At 43.5% G+C, this 27,622-nt stretch overlaps 1 protein-coding gene across 1 annotated transcript in view; it reads left to right on the top strand.

Annotated features, from left to right (window-relative positions):
* Positions 1–23,707, top strand: part of LOC306785557 (gamma-aminobutyric acid receptor subunit pi) — a gene marked incomplete at both ends in the record, with an annotated part of 34,370 nt that extends 10,663 nt beyond the window's left edge. Inside the window, 8 exons of the mRNA XM_079279980.1 lie at positions 12,386–12,498; positions 14,855–14,922; positions 15,492–15,709; positions 17,380–17,462; positions 21,340–21,477; positions 21,588–21,740; positions 22,934–23,124; positions 23,336–23,707. Of these exons, the coding sequence (XP_079136106.1) occupies positions 12,386–12,498; positions 14,855–14,922; positions 15,492–15,709; positions 17,380–17,462; positions 21,340–21,477; positions 21,588–21,740; positions 22,934–23,124; positions 23,336–23,707 (1,336 nt within the window). The remainder of the gene's footprint in view (positions 1–12,385; positions 12,499–14,854; positions 14,923–15,491; positions 15,710–17,379; positions 17,463–21,339; positions 21,478–21,587; positions 21,741–22,933; positions 23,125–23,335) is intronic.
* Between the last annotated feature and the right edge of the window lie 3,915 nt (positions 23,708–27,622).

The following is a 27,622-nucleotide window of genomic DNA, read 5'->3' as shown; positions in this document are numbered from 1 at the left end:
GAAGTTTTAGCAAAAAGAATGACTTATTTTTGGGAGCTTTAGTTTTGAATACACCAACATGACCAACCTTGAATTCAAATTGATTTTTGATAAATGTATACATTGCAAGTTCAAACCTCTTTTTATTGTTCATACCTTCTAACCGTGTTGCATTTGTGTTTGATAATTAGTGCTCACCGTCCTGAGTTTGTTTCATCCTGTGTGGTGTGTCACAGTAAAAGCGTCGTACTGTCGGTACAGAATTGAAAATTTGATCTGATCGTAGCGTGACATGAAAGACCAAAAGTTCACCGAAATAATTACACTTCATCCTGACGGGAATGTGAATGTGTACAGTATGTTCTGAAAAAGAGCTCAGAATATCACCAAAAGATGGTTGTGCTTGACAGGGCTGAAAAGGTTGGTTTATTGATAATAAAAGAAAGCGTGGCAGAATGCAATTGAAAGAGACTTGGTGAATAAATCATGACTCTAAATGTACGATCATTTACGAAATAAACATCATGCTGTGTTGAAGAAGACTTGAAACTAACATTTGAGACCATAAAGTCATGTTCACAATGTTTACTGAGGTAATAAATCCAGTAAGAAGGAGAGTCATTTTCTCATAGACTTCTATACAATCAGACTTCTTTTTACAGCAGAGGAGTCGCCCCCTAATGGCCATTCGAGAGAATGCGAGTGTAAGGCACTTCCGCATTGCCTTCACTTTTCAGACCTGGAGGTTGCAGCCTGGGTTTGACTGGCGCTTCTTTAATTGCATTCAATGTTGTTGCGTCCTCTTCTTCTGCAAATGGTGTATTGGCAGCCAAATGGAGAAATGACATCACCAGCTGCTTATCTCAATTGACCAACTCCTAATACTTGCTAAGCAGTAATGGATGGAAACGCACATTAATTTGCATTTCTTTTGCCAATTTTTGCCAAATAGTCTGTAGCTTCCCAAAGGTTGCTAGCATGGCAAAAGAAGAGAAATGCCTTTGCTAGCAGTAATGTCCTGCTGATGCACTGGCATCAACACCAGCATATATTCATATTGTCCTCATCTTTGCACTAAAGGAGCATGTGGAACTTGGATAAATTGTTTGGCCACTCATGAATCCCTTTCCAAGTCTTCTCTAACACTGCAGCCTGTAATTAAAACAGGTAAGGGATGAGCCCCGTCAGTTCTCACACAGTGTTTGTCCTCATGATTCTATATATTCATATATATATATTGTACTATGGAATTCTGAGTTACTTTATGTCAGTTTAACCATTTTCCTAAAAGGCATTCAAATTTGCATCAGTGTTTTTCCAGTTCGAGGAAAATTGCATTATCTCTCAGTGCCGGCTCTCATTGATGGGAAGCAGCAAGGGACATGACAACCAGCCACCCCGCCGAAGTTGAGCCACGAAGTTGAGACAACACATTCAATCACTTACCCATGGCTGACTCTCAGACTCACCATTACTGCACAAAGAGAGGTGAGCAAGAGTTTGGATCGATAAACATCGGACTGAAAGCGGGCCAGCTCATTTAATGCCTGCTGGATTTGTCTCGCAGCGGGATCCCGAAAAGCTGTTTAATCACTCCGAGAAACCCGCTGAAGAACATATTGTCAAACCACGCACCGCTTGTTGCTGAGACAGCCATATGTCTCTTTTTTTTTATCATTTTGTGTTTTCTATTTTTGTCCAGATGCAGTTTGGCAGTACGACGGCATATCCCAACCGCTCACACACAAACGATACAACTTTGCAGCTCGTTGAGTGACAAAGCGCCTCCGGAGAGCAGTCTTGTATAAAAGCAGCGGCTGATGCGCGTTAACAACACGAGTGACACGCAGACATGCTGGAAAGCTCACACGAATAATCCATCCAGTTTTGCCGCAGCGCCGATTCAGGACACCGGTTGATTTCTGATTGTGCCGGCGCCGTAATTGATTAAAAGCCACATGGACACGAGAGGGCATGACAAGTTGATAGTGCAAAGTGAGCAATACTTCCTCTTAATTGGCTTGGGGTGATGGAGCAGAGCCCTTCATTGACAAATCTCACTCTCAGTAATCAGCAGAGCCGAGTTTCCAGGCCTGCATGTATTATTAATGAACATGAGGTCAGAATAATATCATGGAATGAGCAAAAACGCTGCATCTATATCTGTAAAGATTGAGAAGTGGTACTTTAGCATGAAAGAAAACCGATCAGGATTGTCAAGCATACGAAGCCTTGTAATCCAGGCAAAATTGAATACGGGTAATGAGCTTCTTTTTTTTATTACAACTAACTTGCCAAGATTATTCTACAGCAGGCGCCTTCTTTTTAACCCTCTGAACCCCAAAACCCGCAGGGGGGATTGAAAAGCACGCTATCTTTAAACAATCGTCAAAAGCGTTTATCCTACCCAGAAGATTTTCATCCCCACGGTCCTTGAACACATCGTGTGTGAGGAACGCTTCCGTCAAATGCTTAAAATTGTGATATTTCATTTAAAATCAAATAAACCTTTTGCTTTAGCCTGATCCTGTAAAAGGATATACAGTACATGAGACTAGAAGCCAGAACCATCTAAAAGTGGACCATCAACACTTTGCCTGAAACCACATTTTTTTATGTCACAGCTCCCATTTTTTCCCTGAGAGTCAAACTTCAGTGGGCTTATAAAGACAGTAAATGTTCTGTATTTGGCAGGGGGGACTTCTTCTATTCTCCCATGTGTTGGGGCTTAGGAAGCTGCCTGGGACAGCATGAAAGGGAGAAACAGCTGCTTTTATCCACGAAAGCCTGCGACATGAACTCAGGAGGAGTTTCTTCTTTTCTTTCTGGCGGTGCCCGGAGCGGCTGCCGAGGGGTCCGAGGACGCTTTGGAAGTCCCTGATGAGCGAGAGAATAAGCTCTGTCTATGCGAGCAGCAGCGACTTTCCTCAAATCCCATTTCACAGCGGCAAAAAAATAAAAGAAAGAATATTCTCTGAAAAAGAAGAGGCTGAATGCAACCTGACAGGCAGAGCATCCAGTGTGGGGGAAACGTTTCCGGCACACCTTGAGGATCGAGCTAAGGCCGTGTGTTCTACCTGTGCCTCATACCATACATGACCTTATTTACTGGCATAACCCACATCATTAGAACCAATGCAGTTCTACCATTTACTGATATTAGGGAAGAAACGAAGCTAATATGACCAACAGTAGAGTCTATATAACTGATTTGCTTGCAACAAATCAAACTCTTCTCATGAAAATGCATCGGGGAACCCGTGCATGCGCCACTCTGGGGGCACCACTAAAAACAACAACGTATTCCGTATGCCTTATTAAACCCGGCCATGCTCAGCTGATTTGCACAATGCTCCTGAATAAGGTAATATTTTCATCAAATTGCTCCCCGTGCACATACAGAACACACGTGTTACTTTTGTGGCATGCGAATGCCTGTGGGGATTCCTGCAGCGGAAGGGGGGGGGGCAGTTTGAGGGAGTTTGGGGAACAGAGAATGACATGAATCAATGAGGGGAGAGTGAGGAGCGGATTGGAGATGAGCGTACTGCCAAGTCGGGAGTTGGAACGGGTAAGGGAGAGGGGGGAGAGGGGGGAGAAGGGGGTCCACGGAAAGTGTTACTCAGCTCTCTGCAGGGGTGGTGTTCAGCTGAATTAATCTGTTGTGAAATGTGCAAGTGATGTCCGGCCTGACGCCTTGAGGGATTGGGATGAAGGAGTCAGCGTGGGGGGTGGGTCGGTTATCTGGGGAGGCTATGTCATGGAACAGGATCTGAAAAGGCGAATTCCCCCCACAGGGTTTGGAGTCCTTCGTTCCAAGCCACCCTGTGATCCCTGTACAGTATTGCTCTGTCTGAACCTTCTCCTCCACCCACGCATCCACCATCATCAGGCAAGCCTACGGGCCACAGGATGTAGAGCACAGAGGCCGTCCTGCGGTGGTGGAGGTCGCTCATGGCTGGCCAGATGTTTTGTGTGCCCTGTGTTCTTTTTTTTGGTTTTTACATCCATATGTCCGAGCATTAGCTAACCCTGCTACACTGGATGTAAACCAGCTAACTCGTGAATGTGTTTTGAGGTATCATTGCCCGACATATGCACTGCTTTGTGATCCCTTAAGGTTACTGTCAGGAACTTTTAACTGGTTATAAAACAGTCCCAATTTAATACTGATGCCTTTATATAACCTACAGAAGTAAACAAGAGCATCAGCGAGAAGGTTGCCTATATTTCTACACAGTTATTCTTACTGCTTGTCATCGGTGCCACCGGGACCGATTCTGGCAAAATCGGACGTAATCACGCAGGTTCACCAGAAACTCCTACAGATCAGATTCCAGCTGGGCCTTGGAAAGCCACCAGCCCGCCGCGGACAGACCCAGATCTGGCTTTGACATGCAGGAATGCTCCACAACCGGCAGCAGCGAGGCCAAGCTCTGCTCCTGGCCAGAAGAGGAGACGCTGCTGCCGGTTGTGGAGCATTCCTCCTCCCGCCGGAGCTTCCGACTGCATGTCAAAGGCGGCGGACGCAGGCCGTGTCGCTGAGAGGTCTGAAATGAAATGAACGATTTTGCCTATTGTGGTGGATCCAGCCCTAACTAGTGGCATGTTTAACATCTGGATAAAAGTGAGCTCACTGAAATGAGAAGATCAAAATCAATGCATTCAGTTTTGAGCTGGAGCCAGGAGGCGAACAGCCTAGCATGAAGTCTGGGAGCTGGGGGAAACTGTTAGCCCGGCTCTCTCTTTGTTCAAAAGCTGACTGATATTTCGCTAACAATAAGCGATAGGCTCCATTCCCATTGACAGTTGACGAGTATGCGAGTATGCTTCTAGTCGTTATGCTAAGCTAATCATCAAACTCTTGAAAAGAAAAGCAAATGAAAACATTGTCAAAATGATGAATTATGATCTTTCAAGCTTCGCAGCAGTGGGTTTCACCTTACTCTGGGACCACTGTCCACCTGTCCTGTTTGAATTGCCGGTTCGTTTCTAGTTTCTTCCTTTCATTGGTGACTACTGAGTAATTACAAGTGTTACTGGTGTTTTCATGCTTATTTCTCATGCAGTATAGCCAGCTGTCATATGACGGGTGTAACAGTTTGACGAATTATCTTCATCACGGCGCAGTGAAGCAACCCAGACATTGATTGTTAATACTGTGAGCGAGAGAGAGAGAGAGAGAGTGAAAGAACAAGGAGAGAAGCAGGCGCGCAATAAGCAAACTAAAGGGCTCATTACCGAGAATAACAGAAGACTCTGATCACGACCGAAAGACACACACTGATCATTGTCTCCCGCTGGCACTTTCATCCTACCGAGTTCAGGGGGCGCCAAGAAGAAGCGATCAGCGACGACCGGCCAATTAGCACGTTAGAAGACGTTGTTTACATCCACGGCATAATGCGTCTGTGCGGATGATGTATATCTGTTCCAAACGCCATGACGGATCAAGCACTCAGCCGACATTTCCATTTCAGCAGGGAGTCGAAGTGCTGATCCATCCCCCTGGTAGATGATCACCAGAGATCACTTGTCCGTCACAGGGTTTCGTCGCTGTCGATCCGTAAACGTACGGATTCCCCCTCGGAATAATTACACAGTTTAACGTTAACCATCACAGTGTGAAATAAAGTTTGACTGACGATCGTTATCCGCCAGTATTCAGTCAAATCTGCCATCAGGACATTGTTCATGCTTTTCTAGTCGCTGATCTCTGATGATGTTACATTGTGAACAATCAATCCGTGTTGAAATTGATCGGAGGAGAGCTGGTAGTGTTAGCAGCACGGCTAACGGCTAATGAAGGGAGGTTAAGTTCAGTTCCATTGTTCAGCGTTCAGGCTCTGTTCATTGAACACGAGTATTGGGCGAAGGTAAATTATAACGTCGTATGATGTGTTCAAATGTAATCTCGTGAAAGGTAGTTTTGATGAGAAACTTGAATAAATCCAGTTGTTACACCAACATAAATAGATATTAGAGATGAATTATGAGCCATTTAACTTCCTAACACCTCTAAGCAGCTTATGATACGTCATTCAAATTATGACAAGATTTATTTTAATCAAACACAATCTGTTATTTCCTTATCATTATAATGCTGTTTTTATGAAGAAAAAAAACCACTATAAATTACTTCAGCAAAGTAAAAGGATAACATTAGGAATGTTTGATGGTTGACTTCAGAGTAGTTGAAATTAATTTTGGGAAGGTGGCAAAAAAAAAGTCCGGAGCCGTGTAGACCAACTGCTATAATCAAACAACAACAAGGGGATCTGTATCTGCCAGTGAGGATCATCAATGTTCTGCAATTATTTTCAGCGGTAAAACCTGATTAGGGATCTGTAAAAGTCATATTTGCTCCCTTTTTTCTTTTGTACTGATCCGATCTGTGACTCTGATCTGTGAATCGATCCGAACCGCGAGTTGTAAGAGCCGTTGATTAGCTTGTCTTTAACGCCAAATGTAATGTGAAAAAACAATGCGCCCGTCCATCCATTTGACAGATGGAGCTCGCCCCGTTCAGGGTTGTGAGCCGGCCGGAGCCCATCTCGGGGGGCGACGGGTCAGAGGCTCCCTGGACAGGCTGTCGGTCCTCGTGGGCAGAGAGACACACTCGGGCGGTTTAAGTGTACCCTGCATGCGTTTAGTTTGTGGGTGGAAACCCAGCTGGTGCCGTCATATGATGAAGTGTGAGGCAACGCTGCCTAATCTGTAAGTAGACAAATATACACATAGTCATACCCTGCTTCAGCTACTTTACTACTAGTGTACGTTCAAATATTCCCGCAATAGCCTATAGAATATACAGTATAACATATAAGTTTATATTTCGGGGTTTTTTTGCGATTGTGTTGTGCAAGCTTGTGACTTAGTATGGCAGAGGCCCCTCCTCAGCTCGGTTGAGGGCATTCAACGTGTCATCTTGTTATTCTTGATAGGCAGCCTGGTGAGCAGGTGTGTCAGGTGCTGTCAGCGTGCATCCTGGGAAACGGTGCACTCCGCAAGCTGTGCTTTCATCTGGGTTGGGAGAGGGAGCCTACAATACATAAATATGTTTGTGTGTGTGTGTGTGTGTGTTTGTGTGAGGTTGCCAGTCACAGCCTAAATGCCATGTTCACCACAATGCCGCCTTTGCACGAACATAACAAGGGGGAGTTGATTATATTAGTGGGATTCTGTGAGGATTCAATATCCTTTTCTTATTATTTTATTTTTTCCCCATTGTCAGGGCTCAGTGGATAGCGAGTGTTTTGGCAGGTATGAGAGCTCAGGTCTCATACCCGTCTGCAGGTGAAGGTTTAGACAACCAAAAGTTCGAGAGCCTGAGGATTTGCGGAGATGGATATGAGGAGCCGGAAGCTCTTGGCACACATTCTGGTCGGAGACGCGTTTCATTGTCCGATCGTAAAAAAAACATCAAATATAAGTAGCTCTGTCGCTAACAGTAAGTGCTAAATACATTTTGTTTTCTGTATTTCCCTTGAATGCTACTCCTTTTTTATTTTTATCACATTCCCCCCTCTCACGTTTTATTTTTTCCCCATTTCTCTCATCTCTGCCACGGCAGGGACACATTCAGAAAAAAAAACCGCACACGAAACCACTTATCCTTTTAAGCCCGAGCCCTATGTTTAGGCCTCTGCTCGAAAATTGCATACTCACTCAAAAGAGTGCATCTTTGCAAGCACAAGGTATATTTGAATAATTGGTGTGTTGTAATAATACTTGTGAGATTTGTTCAGATGTGTAAATATCAGTGTATAAGTTACTGGTTAAGAGTAAATGAACATGGCACACAGCTCAAATTGAAAAGTTTCAGGTTCGCCTGAAAAAAAAGCCCCTTTATTGTTATTATTTCATTGAAATGATGCAGCCCCCAGCCTAAAACATCTCCCAAATCATAGCACATATATGTGAACAGTCTCTCTGCAAAGTTTTACTTTGATAAAGTGATGCGGCTGGCTGAGGCTGTTGACGTCGTTGACCTTTCTTTTGTCCTCGAGCCGATCGTTGAGCAGTCTTTTGTCCTCGTCGTGCTGGCTGTGAGGAAATTGAAGTGCCTGGCACACTGGCATGGGGGGGGGGGGGGCTGGTATTCCTCATCACTGTAAACCAGAATATGGAAGAAAACTAAATATGTGCATTCAGTAGTTTGGTTCTGAAATTGTAATACATGTAAGCACTCACGCACACACAAAAAAAGCACATGTTATGAGCAAAAACACACGTGGACACAGACACACTTGTATACTCTCACACGACAGAATTTTGGCCTGAGAAATCTAGACAGATAGAAAATTCGACACCAATAAATCAATAAATCGACCAATAAATTGATCAATAAATATAATATTTACAAGACAATCATACTTGTGATGACGATGAAAACGAACGGTGAAAAGGAACTCAAACGACACTAAAAAAGGCAGCCGAGAACCAGCTGCAGCTGAGCGTAATCTGCTGTGCGTAATGCCGCTGGCAGCGTGCTCCTCGGTTTTATACTTACGCAGAACAATAACTTTCGTTCCCATTGGCCGACCTCCATGGTACATACCTCTCTGTATTCGTTAGAGCCAATATAATTGAGCTAATCACTTGAAAATGAGTGACAGCACTGTTAGCCAGTCAAAATCATCAAGTCTCCGAAGAGAGTGACTTGCAGGTTCTGGGGGAGAGAGCAAGTTCCTCCTTCCCCTGTGGGGTGAAATCACCCCTCCCAAACGAAAGGTGTGTCTCTGTTGCTAGACAGGAAGTCCATTGAACCTTTTCCGGAGGAAAAATGCGGGGATATTCAATTTTTCGTCTTTTTTCGAAATATGAATATGGTATTGTAGTTATGCTAAGGTTAGAGGACTGAGTTGTGTTTGGAGTATGTTCAAATGGCTTTGAAACTATTTTATCCCAGGTTTCTGACGTTTCATATGATATGCGACATCATTATTAATTAATATGTGTTCAATGGTCCAAATATGACACAAAATGACACAGCCTAGCGAGGGTCCCCTTAAAAGGGGACCCTCGCCTTAAAAGGGGACCCTCGCCACAAAGAGGATAACCTCAGTTACACAGATGCAAAACCATTTTGTGAATGTAATGAGGGTCACACAGGGCGACCCAGATTGATAGTGCAGCATGCCGGAGTCAGAGCGCTGCCACGACCGGCACTAACATGGCTTTCCCATCCGCGTCTGTTGCCTGCTGAAACAACAGGCTGCGAGCCAAGTGAGTGAGACTTTATGCGGCACAGCAACAGTGCGCTGGGAGCGAGTTACCCCACAGTCTGAGCTGATTTGACACAGTCAGGTGAAACAAGTTCTGAGTCTCGCGGAGGAGACTTTTTCAGTGCCGCTTTTTTTTTCCTCCATTTTTTTGTAGAAGCCTGTGCGGTTAAGATGTTTTGGCTCTCAGGCCGTGTGATGGATTCACAGCCCGGCCTCTCATGGGGAAGACATGAAAAGGGCTTTGTGATTCATAGATCTGGACACTCACTGTGACGTGGTTTAGTTAAGATTTGTTCCAATGTATTTTTTCAGTGGCTATTAATCAGATTCATACATCATTGTACAATCCTCTATTCCTTTCTTTCTTAGTCAATCTTTAGCTGTGACTCAGTTCCATTTTGAACACACAGTTCAAGTGGTGAGTTCAGGAAGGAATGGCGTTTTAAAACAAAATGAGCACAGGCAACATTCTAAGGTTGAATGTGTAATGAAAGTGAAAAATGATTGTTGATATCACTTTGGTCCAGACTGAAATATCCCCACAAATTCTGTGTTCTGCCCCTCGGTGAAAGTCCTGTGTTTGTTTGGTCCATCCACCACCCCTCACTCTGGCCTTTAGTGGACCCCCTTGCTCTTAATACTACGCCTGTTACTCTGAAAATTGAATATTGACGCGGATGGGTTTGCAAAGGTGCTTAAGGGGGGCCTTGTGCGTCACTATGAAGACACCGAGGGGCAATGACCAAGCATCGGGATTTGACGACCTGGAAGTAACACCAGGCTGCCTGACTAAATGTCCCACGAGGTTAACAGTCTTGGTTTTGTGTGAAATGTCTCGACAAATACTGAATGGATTTTGATGAAATTCCGCTGAATTAATCAAGGTCCCCAGAGGATGAATTCCAACGAGTGGCAACATAACTTTTCATCAAGCGCTACTCCAGTAGCAGGTTGACGTTGAATTGACATTCCTGTTCCCCTAATGAGGCTAACATATCACTTTGTCCAGTACGATAGCAGATGACTTAAGCCCTCCAACACAAAAAGTAGACACTCTCATCATTTTCTTCAGTGCTTTTTGTTTGGTGTTATTTCTCAAATGTTAGCATGCTAACACACTAACCTAAGCCTAACCTGTTAAACAGCAGCATGTTAGTGTTGTCACTGTGAGCATGTTTCCGTGCTAGCATTAGCATTGAGGTCAAAGCGCTGCTGCGCCTCGGTACAGCCTCACAGAGCTGCTAGCGGTAAGTGCAAAGGCGGCGTTTCCCTACAGAAAGCAAAACTTACATGCAGCATTTCCTCATCAATAAATCATTGCATCCATCTGTAGGACATTTGAGTGTAGAACTGTGTGTTTAGAAGTTATAATAAAAGTGTTTAATGATTCATATTTGAGAATTCATAATCATAAGTGTTTTGGAAATGCATAATGAAGATAAGCATGAAGTGTTTTAGGATTAGTAGCTAAAAGTAGAACTAGAGACATGAAGCTTTTGCCAAAGTTGCAAAAGGCTTATCTTTTATACTGAAGGATTATCATAGAGGGATTAAGCAATAACTGACAGTCATTGAATGTGTAACAACTCAGGGAAAGAAAGTCATTGAGACAGGCGTTTACAGAAGTGCACCTGGGAATTAGCCAATAGGAAGTGGGATAGACAGAAGGGGAGGAGTTTCGAACGGATATGAGGGCGGGACATAGGAAGACTTTTTCTCTCTCTCTCTTAGCTTAGGCTCCGAGGGGACGGATGTGTCTTCTGGGAGCAGGGGGAGTTTTTTGCAAAGGGGTTAAATAGTGTAATATTTCATGGGAGTAATGTACTCTACTGTATAACTGTAATTGCATCAGCAGGATTAAATTCCTTTTAACTGTAAACCAGTTTCTGTAACGTTTTTAGCGCCGTGGGACTGCAAAGCTAGCAGGTCCACGTGTGCTAGGCTTGCTCCTCTTTCTTTGTGGGGACATTTTTCCCTCAACACATCCTGAGACGTCTCTAAACCCTGTTTGTATATGTTAATTATAACATATACAAACAGGGTCATCACCACCAGGAAGCAACGGTGTTCTACAGGGTCAGAAATAGCAGGAAAGCTACTGGATTGCGAAAGGAGGTTTCTTCATAGCACAAAACAAAGAGGGCGTTGCTTTTCTGCCACCTTATCACAAGAAGCAAAAGCGTTTATAGAACAAGACTGGCTCGACATTTAAACCACTAATCATCTTACGTCAAAACGATTAACTTGTTTACAGCAATTAACGTGCCGAAATGAATTTTCAGTAACACGCTGATGCTTTAAAACACGTAGCACTTTCTTCACCCTAGTGGCGATGAATGACTGAATGTGTTGGCATCTGATGAGTCTGATAAGAAAAGCATCTCGCCTCTGTGTTCTTGCTCTCCTTGTCGCTCATTTGACGACGATGGCGGCGCACAAGTGACAGAGGGGACTCGGAGGCTCCGCCAGCATACGGAGATGAATGTTTCCTGCCTCTGCACATGGCCCGATCTGTCTTGCCTCTGCTCCTTCTTAGATCATGGCACGTGCCCCAGGGCTTTCTGCACAGAGCAGGGGTTTCCGTATTTAGAGCCCGATTCATACACAAACACACACACACACACACACCACTGGGGAAGGCGCAATGAGCGTTCTTTTCCCCGCCGCAATTGCCAGGAATATAATCATCTTCCCACACTTCAATGTGCCTTTAAGGATAGCATTGAGAAACAACGGAGAAAGAAATATCTCATGAAAGCCAATAGTAATTTTAAAGGTGTAAGTGAATGGCAAAAAATAAAAAACAGAGAGGAGGGTGGTTTAAAATATCCTGAACCCGGTCAATTTGAGGTAACCAAATAATTAAAAGCCGTGTTTTTGTTCTCCTCTTCCTGCTGCTTTTCAGTTGCCATTTTAGTCTCCCGCCTTTTCTCCCAGCCAGCATGGTTTCTAATATTTGCTGTGGAACTCAATCGACACCCCGCAGATTTCTGTGAACAGTGAGGCGCTCGTGAAGAGGAATCCGCCTGGTAAATGCACGACGGGATGAGGAATAAAAAAGAATTCTTGTCTCTGTGTTTTTTCCTTTACCTCCTATCGCTCTCTCTCTCTCTCTCTCTCTCTCTCTCTCTCTCTCTCTGTCTCTCTCTCTCTCTGTGTCTCTGTGTCTTTGTTCTCAGGTTGTTAGAGAACTCGATGCTCAACGCAGAAGTGAAGGAGGGAGAGATTCTGCCTCCTACCATTCATAGGCTGATGAAAGGATACAACAAGTACCTCAGGCCTTTCTTTGACAGTAAGGAAACTGCAGCCACGGAAACGACAGAACACTCCCGGGAAATGTGTGTTTGGCAGAGAGCGAGAGGGGTTCAAATTGCAATTTTGTGCTCGCCTGTCCCTTTGGAGTAATATAGTCTGACATGCATGCATTTCAATTTACTGCATGTATAAAATTATATGAGAAGAAGTTTATCTTTGATGTTGTCCCATAAATCCTTTGGAAGTAATGACATGGTAATAAGCAAACTCTGGTACGAAGCCTGTAAAAGAGTGCTTTATATACTTAAAATACTGATATCTGTATAAATGTGGACATATAACATTTTGCTGCTAATACGCGCCATGATTTAGATTTTTTTTAGCAGGTGACTAATTTGCTTTCCAATAGAGAAGCAGAGTCTGTCTCAGTGTCTGCTCTCAGAGGAACCATGTTATGTCATTCCACCGCAAAATCCCTCGCCGCCGTTATTGTTCTGGGCTCCGAGGAATCCTCCACAATGTGATTATGGTTTGTTTACTCGCTGTTTGATCTGTAATAACGCCTCGGACTTTACCAAGGCGAATGCCATTCAGCATAATCGCCGCTCCTCCCGCCTTGGAACGCAAGCTTGGCACACATTAGTGGCAGAAGCACTGAAATCACACACATTCACACACCCACGCACATGTATTTGCATTATCTCTGGTGCTTTGTGTTTTCAGCCACACACAAGTCAGAATATTTTCAACATTTTGGTGCAAGGTGCAGGTTTCACTGCTCGTCACTGTCCTCCTCTGGCCAGACAGCCGCAGGCACAGCCAGCAGGTTCGCTCCGTGCAGACAGTTGCTGCCCTCTTACTCAAAACGTAATCATTAATTCTCATGCTGAAGAAGGAACCTGAAATGATTAGTTCGATGTTTTGGGTTATATGCTTATTCGTTTTCTTGCTGTGAGTTAGATGAGAAGATTATGTTGCTTTTTCATATGTCAGCGGACTAATTTGCCTCATCTTTGTAGATCTTTAGACCGCTATTGAACCGCAGACAACAGCGGGCTAAAGCAACATTTTAGTTCCTTAAAAAAATGACCTGGAACTTCTCGGTGGAAACCAGGCAGCAACCTCTGGTTCTGAAAAGTGAAGCCAATGCGGAAGTGCCTTATACTTGCATATTCTCTAATGGCCAGCAGGGGGCGACTCCTCTGGTTGCAAAAAGTCTGATTGTGTAGAAGTCTGTGAGAAAATGACTCTACTTCTCACTTGATTTATTCCCTCAGTAAATATTGTAAACATGAGTTCATGTTCTCAATCGCCAGTTTCAAGTCTTCTTCAATACAGCATGATGTTCATTCAGTAAATGATGCTCCATTTAGAGTCAAATAGACCATAAAGCAGGGGATGCTTTTGGGCGTGGCTATCTTGTGATGGACAGCGTTGTCCTGTCTGGGAGTTGTCTGTCATTTCAGAACTTAAACCCTTTGACAATGTGTTTTCTGTAACATTTTTGTCACCGAAAAATGTCTCATTCAGCATTTGGTGAGCTCCACTTTCTTGGACTACATCTGATTGCAAAAAACCAAGATGGCGACGGCCAAAATGCCAAACTTTAGGCTTCAAAACGTCAGTCCACAAACCAGTGGGGGACGTCACTGTGACTCCGTCCACTTCTTATATACAGTCTATGGTGGAAACGCAACTTTTGTTGACACTGTTAGCTTGGCTCTGTCCAAAGGTAACTCAATCCAGACGGAAGTGTTTGGTTTTCACACTCCATCAACATCTTTTATACATAATTCAATAAAACAGATCCAACATGTTAATAAGTGAGCGGGTAGGTGGATTTCAGTGTTTTCACTGCTAAGCTAAACTTAGCTAAGCCGATGCTAACCGTGGCTTCATATTTATAGTACAGACATGAGAGTCATAGATCGTCTTATCTTATCTCATCAGAAATCGCAGAAAGCATATTTCCCAAATATCTGCAGTATGACAACAGACTCATTAGCCTCTCACAGAAACGAAGATTGATAAGAGAGAAGGAAAATGGGAAGATGAAACATAAGAGAGCGACAAAGTTACCCGTCTTTGATGGTGAGCCATCTAATAAAGCCAACTAATTCCCTCAAGGGGGCTCACACTCGACAGACTGCAGCTGCTGATGTGATGTGGGGTCTTTAGCATTTTAAATGTGCTGTCCTTAAAGAAACTGTCACTGTACAACACTGTAGATCCCTGTGCCTTCTCAATATACCCCGTTGTGTCATATAACTCACCCAGTCACATGTACAGTCGTAGCCATCTGTATGCATGCACAGACATATATTCAATGGTGGGCATTATGCAGTCGATGACACGAACAGCAGTTTATTAGTGGTTTCTTTCTTTGTTTCTAGATGGTCCTGTAACGGTGGGTATGAGCCTGGACATTGCCAGCATTGACACTATCTCAGAGATCAACATGGTAAGACAATATTTTTATACGCTAATCATTCACTTTTTTTAATCAGCCGTCCAATCCCATTGGAGGAGGGGCGAGACAACTAGTCTTCTGATTAAACCAGGCTCTGTCTAAATAGGCTCTCGGACCAATCAGTTGTAGCCTGCCCGCTGAGATGTTTAATAATGTTTTCCCAAATTATCACACAAAAACAAAAACGATTCAACAAATTTCCTCCATATAGACCCATATATGGCCCATATAGACCAAGACTCAACCAAACCTGATATGCACATACAGTATAGCTTTGATCTCCATGACAATACATGATGTCAAAACCAGAACAGACTTGCTGATGTGAAGCAATGCTGTGGATTACTACAGAGGGAGCTTAGGGACCTGAAGCCATTAATACCCAACAATGCGAAAAGAAGAAAAGAAGAAAAAAAAGGCACAAGCTGGTTCTCAAAAGAGAGCTTGGTTTGCAAAAACGTCACCTATTTGTCAGCGTATTTGTGACACGCTTGTTGAAGTAGTCCATTAGCTCTGTTGTGACCTCTGAGCCCCCCCCCCCCCCCCCCCCCATCCCACAGGACTACACCGCCACCATATTCCTCCGCCAGCGCTGGACGGACGAGCGCTTGGTGTTCGAGGGCAACAAGAGCCTGAGCCTGGACGGGCGGCTTGTGGAGCTGCTCTGGGTCCCCGACACCTTCATCGTGGACTCCAAGAAGTCCTTCCTCCACGACATCACCGTGGAGAACAGGCTGATACGCATCTTCCCCAACGGGACCGTCCTTTACGCGCTGAGGTGGGAATAAGGCACAAAGCTCGGTGCTTAGCATCTGATGAGCTCTTGGCGAGCCTCTCGCCTTGACTTCCTGATTAGACGTCGTGCCACGCAAACAGGTTATAGATAGAAGGGTTATGGATGATCCAGCAAGTGGATTTGTTTGGCTCTTTTAAGCTCGCGATGATGGGATTTACACATCCAACCGCTTCTATGTTGCGCGCTTTAACCTCAGCCTGTCTGTGGATTGTATGAGAGCTGTCCGTGGTGCTGATTTGACTTTGCCCCCCATCCCCCAAACAGTCTGTTGTTGCGCCTGGACCTCAGCGGTGCTGAACTGCATACGAGTTATGTCGTTACACAATGAGAACTATCATGGGGGGGTAGACATGTGCGTGGGCGGCATGTTAGAGTAAATTGGGTTGGGTATTCGGGTCTCACCTCAGTCTGGCCACACAGTTAATCATGTCTCCATACGCTCTAAACATCAACAGGGCCCTGCATCGCTCTCTGGAGTGCGAACATGCTCGTCTGTGACTTTTGATTCATGCTTTCTTTTCTAAAAGTGCGTGACATTGTTATATGCAGTGTGACGTGTGTTGATTTATGGTGTGTGTGTGTGTGTGTGTGGCCTAGTTTTCATGGACCTTTGCCTCCGTACAGAGAACTGCACAGATTCTGGGCTTTTACCCTGACAGAGGAAATGTGGAGCAGGGTGAGGCGTCACAGTCAGAGAGTCGAGCCTAGTCAGAGAAGAACAAGCCGAAAAAAATGTAGTGAAGTTGGGGATGGCCACCTCGGAGGAATTTAGGGCTGTGAAGAGGGCAGGAGACAGAGCCAAGAGTGAGAAATGTGAGGTGTTGAGGACAGGACAGCTGTGGTAAATGCTGCGCCGGGGGGGGCGACATGAGAAAGCACTGAGGCCATCGGAGCAGTTGAGCAGTCAGAATTACCGTATTCTACTTTTATGGTTGACATGGGTCCAGTTTGTGTCTCTGATGAAAAATATCATGAAGCCAGAAATCAGATATTTTTTTAAGGGGCCCCCTCCGGTTATTTTTCCTTTTATAAGTCAATGTGCTACAGCTTATTGGTGTAGAGAAGTTTCAACAATATTAATTATTCAATACCGAAAATCTGTGTCCCTTTGCCTGGTTATGAATCGTGATTATGTATGACAGTGTTATTCTCAAGTGCAGACTCCTAAGTGTGAAGCATGGATTGAAGTTAAACCCAAACTACCCTCCCTAATCACTCCATCAGCCAATAGGAAGCCTCCAGACATGATGAGTCATGGCTGCGTCACATCGATCACCAGAGCTTCACAACACTGTCCATCATTTGATGTATCAAACACTTCCATGACTCAATATATTGACGCTTGCAAGAGCAGAGCCAACAGAAGATGCTCTATTTCCCCCACAGATGTGTTCACAATATAAATATATGCAATCTGGTAATATTATAAAGGAAAGCTATGTAATATGTGAATCAAATACAGGTTTAATCGTATGTTTACTGAGGTAATAAATCAAGTGAGAAGTAGAGTCATTTTCTCATAGACTTCTATACAATCAGACTTCTTGCAACCAGAGGAGTCGCCCCCTGCTGGCCATTCGAGAATATGCAGTATAAGTATAAGGCACTTCCGCATTGGCTTCCCTTGTAATACTACTTTTAATTCTTTCTAGGATCACCACCACCGTGGCTTGCAACATGGATCTGACCAAGTATCCCATGGACAAGCAGACCTGCATGCTGCAACTGGAGAGCTGTAAGGACACTTCGCACTTAATAAAGAGAAACCCAAGTGTGCAGCTTCAAGCTGTGGCAGTGACTTGGTGGGTGGGCGCGATGTCAAATGAATCTGATCAAACGGATCACTTTCTCTCATCTTCTAAGCTGCTGGTGTGTGTGTGTGTGTGTGTGTGTGTGTGTGTGTGTGTGTGTGTGTGTGTGTGTGTGTGTGTGTGTGTGTGTGTGTGTGTGTGTGTGTGTGTGTGTGTGTGTGTGTGTGTGTGTGTGTGTGTGAGACTGCATGCTTATTTCACACAGTGGATCAAATAGCAGGGGCAATTCCGGTCACGATGGAGTATTGTCCCCGTGTGGGTTCGTCTGTCATAAATTACCGTCATGAGCATTGGAAAATTGTCTGCACTTTAAAGGAACAGCTAGGGAAGCTACCCTGCTCACAGTCTTTATGCTAAGCTAAGCTAATGGGCTCCTGAAGAATAGGCACGATGTGATTTGGCAACCGATCCTCATAAAGTGGTTCGTGTGATGTCTTACGAAAAGATACCGCTCATTTTTTGTGCGTTTTCCCACAAGAGCCAGCAACATGTGTTTCAACTTACGCATGTTACATGTGTCACACAGTCTTCACAAAATAAACTCACAGGACAACAAACAGGTTTATGGATCAAAATCGACTTACATTACAGTCATTTAGCAGACGCTTTTATCCGAAGCGACTTACAATTCAGAGTCTGTCACATTTCTACACCGTAGGCACAACTACGAGAGCAATTTTGGGTTAAGTGTCTTGCTCAAGCACACATCGACATGCGACTAGCAGAGCCGGAGCCGGGGATTGAACCCGTTTAAGCACGTTTAGATCGGGATTGCGGTGAAATATTTAGTGCGTTCTGACGGCAGCAAAAAAGAATAGTCACAGTCAAACTTTTTCCCCTGTTTGATCGTGGATATGGCTACTTGTTTTCAAGGGGCGAATGGAAAGGTTGTGTAACTCATTCCACGCCAGTCACGAGCCATTTGCGTCTCTAATATGTACAGTAATGTCCGGGCTTTAGGAGAGAGAGAGAGAGAGAGAGAGAGAGAGAGAGAGAGAGAGCTCAGCAGCTACGTCACCACTGCCCTTCTTTAGGGGACTTTGCTCCCAGCACCATAGCTCACCATCGGCCAATAATACATGACCCCATACTGGGGTTTACATCTGTAACGTTAATGAGCATTTCCTGTAGGACACGCAGGAGAGGTGTTATTCCAGCTCCGGCTTATGTTTCTTATTCTCTTGCTCCCTCTGCAGATAAATGAGACAAATACACCTCAGAGGTTGTGAATCACACCTTTTTGTTTTCTTTTATTCTGTCCTCAATAAATATAAATCTATATTATTACAGAGTAACATTGTACCATCAATGTGTAGCGCTGCCACACTTTAGCCGCCGCATCTCTGACCATAGTGCCGTCTCATTCCCCGAGATTTATTTAGGTTACCGGGGCTCTCGAGGGGCCTGGTGTGCAATGTGCATGATTAGTCTGTTACGGCACGATGGCGAGAGTTAAGCTCCTCATCAGGACTCTTTACTAACCCCCCCCCCCCCCTCCATTTGAAGACGTGAACGCGAGCGCCGCAAATGCATTTCCATTAGCAAAGTCCTGTTGGATCTCCGTGTGTCAAGCTGTGTTAGAGTGGAGACCGTTTCCACTGTGACTGTACGGCTCCGTACATGAAAGATTAACGTCGTGTTTTAGAGTCTTTAAAGTGTCGCGTTGTTTTAACGGCTAACACGCTGCGCTTTAGCGGTCGGCGGGAACTTTAGCTATCTTTAGCTCTTAGCTTCTCACGGCTAACATGACATCTTAAGAGGGAACACTAAGGTGAACGGGGTTAAACTATTCAACCAATAGATACCCCCATGAAACATTACCATTACATTCAGAAGTTTTTATTCAATTGTATGTTTTAAATATGTAAATGAGGCCGTATCTAATTAAATATGTGCTAATTTGCATACATTTCCAGAACAGAAATCTGAACATTGGATAAAGACAGATTCAAAATTCTTGTTTCATTTTGTTGACATATTAGAGTCAAAAGTTTTTACAGAGGGGATTTTGGATACCTCATATTTATCACCCCATGAATCAGAAAATACTCCACAGCCATAAAAAAAAGAAACCCCATGTTTTTAGTCATAAAGTGTTGTTTATGTCAGGCTGTAAATGATATATAAAGAGACCGCTCAGTAAAAACCTTCAGAGTATAAATGGGAATGAAAGTGGAAAGTTTGGTGAAGTAAATTGAGATTAGAGAAAACGATCTTTAAGATATGTATTGTTGAATTGAAGACACTAAATGTGAATAGGGTGAAGAATTGAATGAACAGGTATCACTGTGAAACCTCCACAGCTGATTGCTTCCATTAATATAGTTCTCTCTTGTATTACAAGGTTTCTAAAATGTTCCGTTTAAATATGTAAACGAGGCATTATATAACGATAACTTTTGGTGAACTCAGGGACACAAATTGACAAAGTGCAGCAACAATAAGACCTAAATGTGGATCGTGTAGTTTTCTCTGCACAAGTCTGAAAGACGACACGTTATGGAAAAATAGCCCAAAATCTCTGCCCTTAAACTTGATTTTCAGGAGTTTCAGTGGTTTTATGCAAAACGCTTCTCTCGTGCAGATGAGAAGCATCAGAGGGAATTTACCACCCGCTGTCGGTTGCAATCCCAAACAACTCAGCCATGAGAGGACCAGACTGCAGCATAGATGGAGCCGTTAAAATTCACAGCTGTTCCCTCAATTGCTGCTTTGGGGTTTAGCAAAAACTGTTAAAGCTGTTTCTACATCATCATCATCACCACCATCACCACAATAGTTATAAATTATAGCAGCTTTCTGAGCTAATGTCTAACGTGCTCGTCATGTTTTCCACCTGCACAAACACTGAAACTGCTCCAGGAAGAAGTAAATGTATTTGTTCCATCTAATGTATAACGCTGACGCATTATCACCTCATACAGTTTTTATAGAGAACAGCTGTCACGGAGCAACATTAGCGATCGGTCGGATATTCACCGTCCTTCTTAGCAGGCCTGGTCGACTCCTGCGGGACGTGTCTGTCTCTTTAGCCGCTAAAAGCTCCACCGGGTCCAGCAGCTAGTCGCTAACGGCGTCTGACTGCTGTTTGCTGCTCGGTAGGTAGTGTGCAGTGGCTTAATCGGAGATTTTCTTTTTTCTCCTGAAAATAGCTGCCTGCTGCAGCAAGAAACAAGCTTAGGAAGACTGATGTAGAATAGAATTGTATTACAGTCAAAGGAGTTGATTTATGGAACCACTGGGAAGAAAGTTGGAATAGATATTTAAGAAAAATAACACACTGAATGGATATGTGATGGGTGGTCGTTGTTTTAAATACCTCATTTTCGTTTGGTTTGATTGATGTGATGGAGGTGTGTCTGGTGAAAGTTTGAATAATGTTTGATTAATACGTTTACTGATCAAACAGTAAGTATTCATTTCTTCCTGCTCCTTTTTCGGACATTCAACACTTAATTATGTTCTTGAGAGATTGTTGTACAGCCTATATTTAATGGGTATTCTTGTCTTGTCTTACATTCTATATAACAGGCTTATACTGACTTAAATGTTCAAAATCCAAATCTAATCTTAATGAGAGTGATACGTCTGAAACGAAACAGTAAAGTTGCCATAAAACCAAAACCAGTGAGTTGAAAGCAGACTGTTTTATAGGGGAACTAAAGAATTGGGTGATAATTCTCTGTGGGTTCTTTACTACAAACATATTGATTCATACTTATTTCCGCCACTTTTGTTGAAAAACAATATATATTGATGAGTGCAGCTTTTTCTGAAATGTCATTTCCATCTCTCCTACAGGGGGTTACAACATCAACGATGTCATGTTCTACTGGACCCGAGGAAACGAGTCCGTCAGCGGTTTAGACACTCTGCAGCTGGCCCAGTACACGGTGGAGGACCACTACACGTCCGTCTCAGAGGCCGTTTATGAGACCGGTAACGAGTTACTCCCGGGGCGACGCTCATTTTTTTAACTGCAGCCGTTAAATGTCGTTTTCTGTTATTAAGTATCGTACGCTGACAGACTTCTGTCTCTCTTCTCCAAGGCAATTACCCGAAGCTGGTCTTCCACTTTGAGCTGAGGAGGAGCATTCTGTACTTCATCCTCGAGACTTACGTCCCCTCCAGCCTGCTTGTTGTCCTCTCGTGGGTTTCCTTCTGGATTTCCCTGTCCTCCGTTCCAGCTCGTATCTGTATAGGTACGAAACAAAGCATCCTCTTTGCCTCAAACCGTATGCAGATACTGTGCGTCACTGTAGGTACTTATTTCGTACCTTATTTCTGTTCTTCATCAGTCATCGGTATGATCTTCAATCATACTTGATCAGACTTCAATACTGTCCTTTAGTGAGCACAGATGTTGCTTTGGGTTTTGGTTTTCGAGGGCTGACGCTTGAAGTGAGCCTCTGTGACACTGTCGTTATCTAGTGGTGACATCCGAACATTGATGTTGCATTGAATTAAATCCACCGCTATGCTGCAGGGGGCTTCAGGGGGGCACAAAGTTCTCGAAACAAAGAAGACTACAATACATCCTACTTCATGGACCATCGGATGTGAAGGGCTTGAGTTCAGCGAAGTCGGTGCAGGTTTCTTCTGAACCTTTGTCTCATATGTGAGGACATTGGATCCATGAGATACTGCAGATGAGGGCGTATTAATCTATAGCAGTACTTCCCAAAGACTAGGTCGGGACCCACTGGTGGGTCCAGGGGAGATTTTCATGAGATAAGTTTGCAGAATTTCTTCCATCGTCTTTCATTTATTAATTATATCTGCAGTACACATTTGAGCCACATCAGGGAGCCTGAATGTTTGTATTTTTTAAATAATTGTAGCCACAATGTAGCAACATTGAATCTAATATAAATGACTAGTGTACATTCTGTTTGTCAATGAAAGGAAGGAGATGGCCTGTTAACTCCGACTAAATGCATTTATTTGGTCTCATTCATAAAGTATTTAACAGGGATCGTAGGTTTCAATAACAACGGCATAAGTAGTGATTTATCAAATGCATATCTCTTTGAAATGGCTGGTTTACCTGTTCAAGATAATATGAGGTGATGGCAGTTAAAATGGTCAGGAACATTCATTTATGCACAGATTTCTCCCCAGAAACAAATACCTGTTTATCCAAATCTTCATCTATGCCATTGACCTCTATTGTTACCAAAAAAACACAGTAATCACACAGAAGATTTTATTCACTGACTAGTTAATTGGGTGGTTGTCCCCAGGTTTGAAAACCAGGTTTCAAATCTCCCATAACGTTGAATACCCATAACCATGAAAAATAAACCTTACTCCTTACACCCCATAAAAACATTGCCAACTTTGCCAAAGAATCCGTATTTCACCAGCATCTCTGTGTATTTTTCTTGTGTGCCAGGAGTGACCACAGTACTGACCATGACCACTCTAATGATGGGAGCCCGGACGTCACTGCCCAATGCCAACTGCTTCATCAAGGCCATTGACGTTTACCTGGGCATCTGCTTCAGCTTCATCTTCGGAGCGCTCATTGAGTACGCCGTGGCCCACTTCTGCAGCCTCACTCACCTCGACACGCACTTGATCATGGTGAGGCCCTCCTGGACGTGCTGTATTATTGTTAAGTGTTGTGGTCACGGTCATTGTCCTCACAAATGGTGCTCATTGTCATCGTCATGTCATCGCGGTGCTCTTTGGGGTGAGTAAAACAAGTGGCACGAGCTCTCTCAAACTTTGGATGTGTCGCGTTCTTGTTTCTGTTCGAAACTCACCCTTTCGTCGGCTCCCGTTTCTCTTCCAGTACGGCCACCACATGCACGACCTGGACGACGAAATGAACGGCATCATCACCACCATCACCAATCACAACAGGGCCAAGAGACGCAAGGACGCCACCGCCGCCGTCGCGGCCGCGACCCCGCCGGCCACTTCCCTAGAACTCATTGTGAGCCCGTCCAGCCCCTCGGGCAGCGAGCCTCAGCCCGAGGCGTCGCCCCCGAAGCGCACCCACTGGTGCCTCACCGCCCTGGCCACCGTCCGCAAAGTGCTCAACAAACTATATTGCTGTCGCATAGAGAACCCCCACCACATAGACAACTACTCCAGAGTCACCTTCCCCCTCTCGTTCGTCATGGTCAACCTGCTCTACTGGACTTATTATCTGTACTTCTAGCATTCGCTCGAGTGCAGCACGTGTCCCTGAGAGAGGGCGAGACGGAGAGTGGTGTGCAGACGAGAAGTTTATTCTACTGTATGTATGTACAGTAAGCGTTATTTCGGTGTGTTTTGAGATGAGTGTGTACAATTTCAGCATTTGGATTCATGAGCGAAGTAGCATACTTACATAAAGGGCTGTTTCTGAGGGGGGGGGGGGGAGAGATGCCTACGATTACAGCTCCATCTCAAAACATTGTGTATTCAAACTCATTGCTTAAAGTTGTATACAGCCGGTAAATAATATGCCCGTCCGACACAGACGGGGCGAAATTCGATCGACGCTGATACACCTTGAGATTAAATGAACGTCACTTGAAGAAACGGATCGCCCAGTCTGCATCTTTTTCTCCGTAGTGTTTTTCGTTCCTCGTGCAGGTCGTTACTGTCGGACACGCAGAAGATGGAGCTGTAATTTAAGGCGCCATGACGGAGGGAGAGCGAATCCCACTTTGATTCTCTGTTGTGATGGCATGATAATCGACACTTTACGACTTCATCTTCTTTTTCTGCCTGCAGGTACAATATTTAGTGGGAAAGAGTAATGGATGGGGGAAGAAGGATGAAAGAAAGAGACGAGGGAGCTGGAAATAAAAACTCTCCATGAAGAGTGTGTTAAACTATAAATCAGTCTCACAGGGACGTTCTGCTGCTGAAATCTCTCTTTCTTCTGTGTCCTTCTACAAGTTATTTTTAATTCACTGAGCACTATAAATGTAGTGGCCTTTGATCCCTTCAGTTGTGTTCTGGAAATCTGGCCACCCTGAACAGTATTATGGCACTTGTCATCCCACAAATGTGCTCCGCAGTTTCACAAGGACGGAAACGAAGCCACAACATGAGAATACGTGGCATAAATATGACATGAGATTAATAATCATGTGATTAAATAGAGTGAAATATATCGATCACAAGTTGTGAAATCATTTTTCCAATTATTAAAGTTATTGTAACATTTTATGTTTTTATTATTTTGATTTTGATTATTTTATTCAATTTTATTTCAGGAAGTCACTTTCCAAACCATTCATAGGGGCATTTTCCACAATCACACTTTTTATTTCATAATTTCATAATGCTAAGCTTCTCGTATCAGGGCACAATTAAAGCTAACATTCCCAAAATTGGACCAGCTAGCTCCTGGTAGTCGTGAGCAATGACTGTACTGAAGTCATTTTAAATCAACTAACTAGCTGCTGCAAAAATAAAACTGTTCAAAGACACAGAAACTAACCTCTACTTTTGTTTGGTTTAACAAAGCTACTATGCTAGCCAGTTAGCTAGCTAGCTCGCTCGGATAGTTGGTAAGCATGAATCATTTACTTGACATCGGACTGAGGGGCAAGCGAGCTAGCTAGCAAGCTAGCTGGCAGCACAGCTCTGGTCTGTGAAGTGAGGTTTGGGGCAAGGTCAACGCCATTAAAAAATGAGATTTTGAAATAAAATGTTCTATAATTACCTAAAAAATAACTCCTTTAATACTGTAATGAATTTCTATCATCAAATTATTTCACAATTTATTGGTCTATTTTAGGCTATACATTTCACTTTATTTATTCACTGTTGTGTCTTGCATTTTGTTGTATTTATTTATTCAATGTTGAACACTTTGTGTCTCGATATTGGGCAGGTGTAATGCCACATTGATAGGTTAACAGGTACCACATATTAGTGATATATACAGCGCTATTTATGGTCTCCCTGTGCTTTTGTAAAAACATCAAACAGTAGTCAGACCAAGATTTGTCAGACATTGTAGAGTGATTTGAATATGAATGAAATTGCCAACATATTTCAACAGGATGTCATCATCTGTGCATTATCCAAATCAGAGGGGGAAAAAGCGCTGGATGTGCTTGAGGTGTCACTTGTCTCCTCAGCTTTTCAGGCCAATGTCAATCTTTTGCTGTGTGAGTATTTCAGTTCAGGACAGTGTGTTCGCTACCTGTGACGTGAACCAAAGAGCCAAAGATTACACTTTGATATCCTCTTTGTTTCCCTTTAGATCAGATTTGAAATGCATTTTCTTTAAATGTTAATATCATGTTTGTTATCGATGGGATGATTTTGAAATAGCATGCAGTCAACCGGCAGATGAGCGTGACACAGAAACCAGGATTCAGTTTCAACAACAGAGATGCATGTTTATTTATTGCTCTATTCTATATTACTGTGACATACATACACTCACTCACTGCATTTCATTTTCAAGAACTACCATTCGATGTGTATTGAACATAAGCTAAATTGGTAATATCTATTTATATTACATTGCCTTTTGTTCAAATGTTCAAATTGTATCTGCATCGTTTCTCATGTTTACTTTTAATCTACCTTTTTTTTAATATGTCGTCAACTTACAAACGTTTTGATTGCTCTCCTTGCCTGACAATAATAGAAAAGTAGGATTTACTTTGGTTTCTGTTCTTCCCGCATGGTTATCAAGTGCAACTTTTGTTTACTCTGCTTTGCTTGATTTAGTTTCACTTTAATATGACGGAGGAGAGTAAAATCATGAAATGTTCAGCTGAGGCTATTGAAAGGATTCAATCTGTAATTGCTAAGGATGCAACTTTGACTTGGGATCTCCAGAAGTGCAGGATTGTCAAACTTGTGTTCTCATTTCCAGTTATTCGAATCGTATCGAAAGGATGGGCGATGGTGTTCATTTGCCCTTTGAGCTGCGTACCCCTCGTGGCAGCGGGGAGCACTGACCCTTAGGAAAATGTATGTGTTAAAACACAGACTCGGGTCAGGTTTTACACAAAAATAGCGCCACGGTTGTAATTTTGATCGTCTACCAAGTGAACGGCAGGAGAAACGAATAGAGAGCCACAAGAGCAACCACGTAGAACGTCTTTTTCCACTCGACAATTGAAGTTGATCCACACACACACACACACACACACAAAGCTCAAGAGCATCAATTGTCTTATGGCTCCCCCAGTCACAACTACATTGCCAGTGCTGGTTTGGATGTGATAATGTGTTGCAGAAAACAGAACATTATGGGCAACGTTGCCAGAACATAATGTTGAGCAACTTTTGGGCAACAGAAAAATGGCTGCCGTTGGACCGCCCTTTCTTTCCCGTCGTGGTAATAATGCCTCAAGGTGACGTTGGCTACCAACCTCACAGATCCTGGGACATGTTCATGTGAAATGTATTTATATGCCATGCTAGTGTAGGCATCGGTTTCGCTTAACCTGTTGAAAATAAATACTAACACTGTGCATGTTTATTAGGTGTATGAATATGGATGACAGCAATAAAAGAGGTTTAACGTGTGTTCTGGTTTATACGTTTGTGACATTGGTTCGTACCATGATTTAACAAAACAGGTTTCAAAGTCTGCTAATTGTCCCAACATTTGCATTGAGAAGTGCAGCGGGTTGGACCATAGCTAGCCTGCAGACATGCGTGTGTGTGTGTGTGTGTGTGTGTGTGTGTGTGTGTGTGTGTGTGTGTGTGTTCAGATGCTGGGGCAGCAGTGTCCCAGTGAGAGTGGTGGAGAGTTAATTTAGCTCTGAGTCAGCAAAATACAGAAGGAGAGGATGATCTGAGGTCATCATACCCGCACATAATTTGAAAAGAAGCAAAGATTTTCCATTACCTCGAAGTATGTGATGAAAGTGAACTAACTACATTTCTTCTCATTAAGATGGTGAAAGAAAAAAATGTAGCTCTGGATGCAGCTGTTACAGGGCTGATTCTTTGTGTTCTTGGTCAGTCTCACCATATATATATATATAAATATATAAATATATATATATATATCGGCTGATTCAATCTCATTCAGAAATCTCTTTAAGAAGAGATCATCGGTGGGGCACAGCACATATATCAAAGGTGCAGGTTTTCACCTTCTCAGGTA

Source organism: Melanostigma gelatinosum, assembly GCF_949748355.1.
Source record: "Melanostigma gelatinosum genome assembly, chromosome: 12".
NCBI classification, from domain to species: Eukaryota; Metazoa; Chordata; class Actinopteri; order Perciformes; family Zoarcidae; genus Melanostigma; species Melanostigma gelatinosum.
The sequence above is the reverse complement of the archived record's forward strand: the minus strand, read 5'-3'. Positions and strand labels throughout refer to the sequence as shown.